The sequence below is a fragment of the Hydractinia symbiolongicarpus genome, chromosome 7 (assembly GCF_029227915.1).
Source record: "Hydractinia symbiolongicarpus strain clone_291-10 chromosome 7, HSymV2.1, whole genome shotgun sequence".
NCBI classification, from domain to species: Eukaryota; Metazoa; Cnidaria; class Hydrozoa; order Anthoathecata; family Hydractiniidae; genus Hydractinia; species Hydractinia symbiolongicarpus.
In genome coordinates this window covers 19,990,059-19,997,170 of record NC_079881.1, presented here as the reverse complement: position 1 = coordinate 19,997,170, position 7,112 = coordinate 19,990,059, and the positions used below count along the sequence as shown (strand labels likewise).

The 7,112-nt window shown below is 33.5% G+C and overlaps 1 protein-coding gene across 1 annotated transcript; it reads right to left on the bottom strand.

Moving 5' to 3' along the window:
• Window positions 1-1,120: 1,120 nt before the first annotated feature.
• LOC130648952 (uncharacterized) lies at window positions 1,121-6,709 on the bottom strand. Its single transcript, XM_057455098.1, has 2 exons — window positions 5,644-6,709; window positions 1,121-1,805 (listed from the first exon to the last, which is right to left on the bottom strand). Exons 1-2 carry the CDS (start codon window positions 5,708-5,710, stop codon window positions 1,426-1,428), a joined length of 447 nt encoding a protein of 148 aa, XP_057311081.1. The 5' UTR covers window positions 5,711-6,709; the 3' UTR covers window positions 1,121-1,425.
• Between the last annotated feature and the right edge of the window lie 403 nt (window positions 6,710-7,112).

The window sequence follows — 7,112 nt, the reverse complement described above, 5'->3', positions numbered from 1 at the left end:
TTCGAGTTTTAAGGAAACACAAGATCAAATGCATTCTTTACTCTAAAGACACCCTACAATCATTTTGTCTAACCCAAAAGACGAAATAAACCTGGCAGAACAAAGCCATGTTGTTTACGAAATTTTGTGTAAAGATTGTGATGCGGTATATATAGGCGAAACAAAAAAAAAGTTTAAGCAACGAGTACAAGAACATATCTGCGCAGTGAAAAACGAAAGTGCTGGCCACAGCTGGAGCATCAGTTTAATTGGGATGAGAAGAAAATCATTGACAGAGAATCCAGAACAACGGCTAGGAAGATAAAAGAAACCATCAACAGTGTTGAACGTGACAAACCCATAAACAGAATCTCGTATCGACTTCCTGAGATTTGGTTACCAGTCCTACAGAAGAAGTAGTTATCTCCATCTAAGTCCGAAAATGTTAATTAACTGTAATTAACAGCGTGTTCCTGATTGGTTAATTTTTATGAATTTCGATCCTCTGCAATTATATAAATACATGCGCAACATCATTTTACTTTGCCCGATGATGGAAGAAGGATCTCCCGAAACGTCGCCTACTAAACTATCATGTTCAAGTAATGATAAACTTTCCACAATAGCATAAATACTGAACGCACAAACCGAAATAATATCTTTAATATAGCATAAAAAGAGTTGGGCGGTATGTGTAAAAGATGAGTCTCAAAGAGCCGACATTTCAAAATTTCATGTACTAGGAGAAAACGCGGAAATTCGCTACGCTGTATTATATTTATAAGCATAAGAAAAATAGCTTCGCTGTGCTTGCTTTCGTTCCGCTCCGCAATAATTATTGTAACTAAATATTGAAAATTATGTGTAAAATGTTCGAAAGGTCAAACTGGATGGTCAAACAAACATTTTTAAACCTATACACCTTGGCAAAACTGTTAAATACAACTCCTCAATCAGAAGTAGTTCGTGACGTCATGCATAATTAGTAGAACCTTAAGAACCAATCCAGATTTTTTACAAATTTCCAGACAACATTAAAAGCTCTTTCATATGAAATTAACTTAAGAATAGAAAGAGTGAGGAACGAAAGCGTTGTCAACAGAAATAATGACTTTCTAAAAAAGATACAAAAGAGTCTCTGTGGGCGAAGTAATATTTCACACGTTGTCTCTATGTAATAATTTTGTACAAAATATCAGCTAAAAAAAATAAATAAGTAAATAAATTAATTCAGTCTATATTGTACAGTTACCATTCCCTTTTTATTTAATTTATCGTTATTTATCGTTAATAAATCACATTACCACTTTTCATTTCGAAAGGGGTAACATCGCAAATTGCAATTAACTCAACGAGGGAGAGCTATGAAGAATTACCGACGAATGCCAAACCGTAATGAACGTCGCGTCATCAGTTAGTTGACTAGTGCTTCAAACATGTCTTTGTTCACGTTGAAAGTTTCCAAGAGTCAGGCTTTTTACAACAGCTTTTAAATACTGCTTGCTTTTCTCCGCCTTGACATTGTTTTAATTCTGTCAAAAGAGCTTCGTCCATAGTTGTGTTATACGATTTTAACTTGGCTTCACTCTCCGTTCTTAATTTATGCTTTCGATCTAGTCCTTTTATTTTTGATTGCAGCAAATTAATATGCGTTTCTAAGTTACAAAGTTTGCGCGGTGTAATATTCACACCAAGTTGACAGCACTGCTCATGTTTGAGTTTGAGAGGCATTACAGATGGGGCTGTATGTTTATTTTCTCGTTGAGTATGCAATGAATGGTTTGACTGCGACGTCGTGTTTGAAATTAACAACGGCTTGAATTCACCTAAATTATAAAATTAAAAAATATGAAAGCTTCCATGCAAATTCACTTTTAAGCAAAATTTACTCTTAGCAAATGACAGACAAAAAGTAGAATGTATATTTGTCAAAATGGGTTTTGGGGGAGGGGGCTATTAGGAAGGGGGGACGGGGGGACGGGGGTGATTAGGGAGTGGGGGCTTAATCGATCATTTAGGGTAATCAAAGATTAAATATTTGTAAAGTATTTTTTTTACTGAACTATCATTTTTTACATTCTTATCCCAAAATAAAAAAAAACAACTTGTCATAAATTACCACTCCTGTACCTCCATTGATAGTTCGATGGACTTAATATAACAAAGTTTCCGATTCCCAGAGTCTCCCTGTAATTTAAACACGAGGGTGTAAATTTATTAAATTTGCCGCAAAAGACAAATTAAAGGTAAAATCTTGTATAGCAAACTTGAAAACACATGCACTCAGGTGCTAGATTTTGCGCAAATTTTTTGAGTTAAATTTAAAGATCAGGTTCACGCACACCTTTTAATTTATGAGTTATCCCTTAATACTGGCCGCAGTTAGAATCAAAGTTGATTCTGAAAAGAGAACCTAACTCTAGTTTTTGCGATTACGAACAAGAATTAACTCTTATTATGTGATTTCCAAGCGCAAAATTGCTATTTATTTATATTATAAAGAAATGTGGAGTTGTTGCAAAATACTGTTCCTTTTTTGCAGATTACAATTCCAAGATTATATCTTTTCAATAAGATCTTAATAACTAAGAACAGCAATAAAAAAGGCCTAACTTCATATATATAATAAAGAGGCAAAAATTAGAGTAGATTTACTTCATTATTTCTATGTGTAGTGTAAACAGGATCGCAGAAATATTGCCGATTACAAAGTGTAACAAAATGGGGTTACAGATTGCGACAAGTCGAAGAAAACAAAGTACGTCATGAAAGGATTACCAATTTCGATAGGTTTGGGATTACTAAATGCGACAAAATTGGATTGCAAGGTGTGATGGTATTGCAAAGTGCGAAAAAATTGGATTGCAAGACGCGATAGGATTGCAAACTGCATGCAAAGTAACACAAATCTTTCACTATAGTTTTGCGTGTCTTTTTAAAGTAACAAGAACACAGCTTTGTTCCCTGCATTTCTATTACTATCGTTACTGTTGTTCTGTCAAATAATTTTAGATATTCGATATGAAATATCGGAATAATTAAGACTTCTCCGCATTTTCATTTAAGAAAACACTAATTGTTTTGAAGAATCTCCGAGGAGGAGGATGAGGAGGGCGGAGGAAGAATGCTCTAAACATTCTATTTTCGAATGTCGTAAGTTCTTTGCATAATTCGTCGAAATATTCTTAAAGTGGTGGATAAGAAACAGACATTCATTTCGGTGAAAATCGGATATCGAAATTATTCTGTCTTGCTATGATGATCTTTCTCGACTCCGCATCATTTAATATCTGTTTATTTATAAGTGTAGACGAAGGCGTCCATCAAACCATTGATGATGTTTCAGCCATATATTAGGCTGTTCAGGTCAAATTTTTCTATGCGCCGTTCGACTTTCTAGCCGTATGCACGTTATAGCGTTAACCATATAGGCTATATGGTTAACGCTATAATGTGGATTACATCTATGAACCAGACGCGAAGTAAGTGAAGTGAACTTTAAAGCAGGGGGTCAAATTGAATGAAAAACGCGCCAAAAATCGATTACGAAAAATTAAAAGAAAGCGACAACGTCAAAATTTTTAAAAAATGTAAAATTGATAAAGAAACGGACAACAACCCGTTGAACACATAGAATTTAGAGAAAAGACTTATAATAGTCGCTTTTTTGCGTGCTTTTAGCTATCAGTAGTATTTCTATGTAACATTTTTACTTCGTTAAAATATTTGACGTTCCACCCCTGACCTCAAAATAATTCTTTCAGGGACGCATAAAGTCAAAGGAAGAACATGTAGGCGGGAGCTTAAAGTTACCGTTAGCCATACGCCAGGAATTACAAATGCCAAAAAATAAGCATTTTTTTCTAATTTTACAATAAATTTAATCCCTTATGTAATAGCGATTAGCTGGATAGCGAATTTTGATGTCTATGCCTCTAAATTTGGTACATGTTTCGAATATTACATTCGAAATGTTCCAAGTAAAATATAATATAACGTCATTAGGATCAGGAATGTAGTCATCTCGTTGCATCGGTATTTTCTTTCAATCTGATCTGTAGCTATTTTAACCCTACGACCCATATATCTTAGCAACACCTTAGTAACCACCTAGTAACGAACCTTCATGTAGTAACTAGTTATGTAACCAATAAAACACATCACTTTGAAATGCTTAAAAGAATTATTCCCGAACTTTTGCATACTTAAACCGAGTACAAATAGGAGTATTACCATTTTATATTGGCGGACATCATCCCACATTTTAAGACTTTTAATATCTCGATAAAGCAGCCAACATATAAAAGACTGATATGAAAAGTCAATTGGTTTTAAAACTGTTCTGACCACTTTTCATGGGTGAGCGTCAAATTCAATTTAAAAAAAAACGTTTGTTTCAGAAAAATGTTTTATTTGCGATAAGTTTTTGAAATAAATTTACCGACAATTTCTCGTTTTTCAAGAAAACAATAAACTTTAATCAATTAATCAGGAGAAAAAGATAAGATTTTTGCACATTGTTTCACCCAATCAGAGAAATAAATATAACATCTTGAAATATGGAATTGCAAAAAATAAGTAAAAAAAATTATTCTCGATTTTCCGTAGAAAACAAAAATAACAGGTAGCAGATTTTTGGGCTGATTTACCAATCACGGTGCTAGATAGAAAAAGTACGCATTATCAAATGTTCTAAAATTATTTTGATTCGTTTGGTAGAATCTACTAGTATCTATTAAACCAAACGAATCAATCAAAAGTTTCTAAACATTCTGGAGCTTTTCTTAAAAAACGTGCGTTATCATCTTATCACCGAGAATACATCTGTGTTGCAAATCTGCTAGATATTTAAATTTTTCAATCTCAGAACATTCAGAAACTGGGCCTGATAATTCTTACAAAATGTATTGGTTTAAAAAAGGGCGAGATTTTTCCTTTATTTTATACCATAATCGTTTATTATGCCTATTAGACTAAAATAAACTTTTTAAACTCGACATTTATTAGAAGTTGATAAACTTTTGAAATAAGCGATCCAACTTGTAAAAGCTAAATCAAGAACAATTTATAGCATGGGAAAATTTCTCGTAAAAATAAAATTTGGTTATTTATCCTAAGGATATTTTCTTCAAACTAAAGCAAAAATCACGGAGTTTTATTCTTTCGTTCGCATCTGCTACGCCATTTTTGTGTTTGAGCAAGTGTTTACAAAAATGGCCTGCAGAAGAAAAATATATTTTTATGTAGCTAACTTTTACATACATTAAACTCATGAAACTAATTTGTAATATAGTTTGAAATTAATTTGATCAATACCTTTGGAATTTTGTGACTGTTTGTGGAAAAAAATTATAAAAAAAATATAACTTTCTTTCGTAGAACAAAACTTTAAAAAGTTGCACGTGAATGATTTTACATGCTGGAATTCGAAGTATTTTAAACAGGAAGTTGAAAAACTAAAAAACTAAAACAAATAATAAACAGACACAGACCTTGGCAAACAAAATAAATAAATAAATAAATGAAATCAAAAGTCACCTAAAAAAACGTATACACAACCTCCAGAAAATATTAAGTTTTTTTCAACTCTCAAAGATTTCAAGCACGTACTGGGCACATAAATAAAATTAAGTAAAATGGAAAATTAACAATTAAAAACCCTACCTTTTGACGCTGCAAATATAATTAGAAAACAAGCATAATAAAAATGAAAAAGAAATTCTTCTTTCATATTACAACAAGCAACAACATCTCTGTTCTTTCGTTCGTATATCGCATGGTCTAAGATCAGGCCGACCTGCAGTTTATCGTAGATATTACATCGCAATTAATTCTCAAAGTCAGTTTAAACAATCTTTACCATATTTTTTTTCTTATTTTCTAATATTTTATGTGTGTTTTTGTGGTGTTTCTCACGTAGCATTGTTACTATGCAATTTTACATTCATTGAATTTTAAATTATCGTTGCTATAACTGTTTGTATTCGTTCTTTATTTGAGCTTTCAATGATACTGAACATTCCATGCTGAAATATCTCGTTTGCTTATTGCTAACAACGCTTTACGTTCAGCAGGCCTACAACTTCGTACAGATTTCTGTTGATAGTCGCTACGTCGCGACACCTTACAGTTTGTTACGACGTCGTTTCGACATCGATATTTTGACTTCATGTTTCGACCATGAACCGACGTTAAGTTTCAGTCGTCTAACTTATACTTCGACACGTCGTACCAACATCACATGATCCCAAGATTCAATAACTCTTTAGGGAAAAATTATCTTTAGGTTTGCACACTTTTTCTCTGCATATTTTATTCCCTCTTTGATTTGACCAATTGATTGAAGTTGTTGACCTTGCATGAGATTGTTTTCAAAGAGAATCGATAAATTATTTATTTATTATTTATTTTTAGCATTTCTCTACGTTTTCAGCAACCCTCATACCGCATAATATGCGCAAGTTGAGAAAATACTAGATACTAGTCGTTAGCCCGTGGAGAATCCACGGGTTCGCCGTCCTTTTTATACCGCATTGCATGCTTCTCGCTATTGCGCAGCTAAGCTACCATTTTGCGTGACAGACAGCCGGACGGACGGACAGACGTGTACGGGCATTATAATATAGATACAAACTTTTGTTCCGAGTCGTCAAAGCAACGTTGCAGAGATATCGCAGCGACGCCGGATCACCGTCAGAATGGAAAATCGAGCAAACGTCGGATATAAAAGTCTGTACGAAGTCAGGGCATAAACGCCCTAGTGATGTCATTGCAACGTTGTATCGACGGTTTCTTATAAAAAATACAGAATAACAAGCAAACAAGTTTTGTTATTAGCAAATTTCAAGATGCTAGCAATCTCGTCTCCAGGACCTCTTTTCGCTTTTTTGATATCAGGGATATATTGCGCAATATTGCGCCGTCCCCGATATCGAAAAAGCGAAAAGACATACAAAGAACACAGCAGGTATCCAGCTAGCTATATCTATTTAAATGGGGTAATCAACATTTGGTCATATATAGAAAGAATCTTTTTGACATGTTCCTCTATTTTTTAAAGTTTTTACCCGTCAAGAAGGCAAAAAAAAGGAATATAGAACTTGTCTTGTGTAAACGATTTTCTTACAAGAATA

Bases quoted from the DNA above. Each gene is read 5' to 3' on its own strand.
- LOC130648952 (XM_057455098.1), bottom strand. From the start codon at position 5,710: ATGAAAGAAGAATTTCTTTTTCATTTTTATTATGCTTGTTTTCTAATT. The intron at 1,806-5,643 runs GTAGGGTTTTTA...TTTATAATTTAG, and splicing joins TATATTTGCAGCGTCAAAAG to GTGAATTCAAGCCGTTGTTA.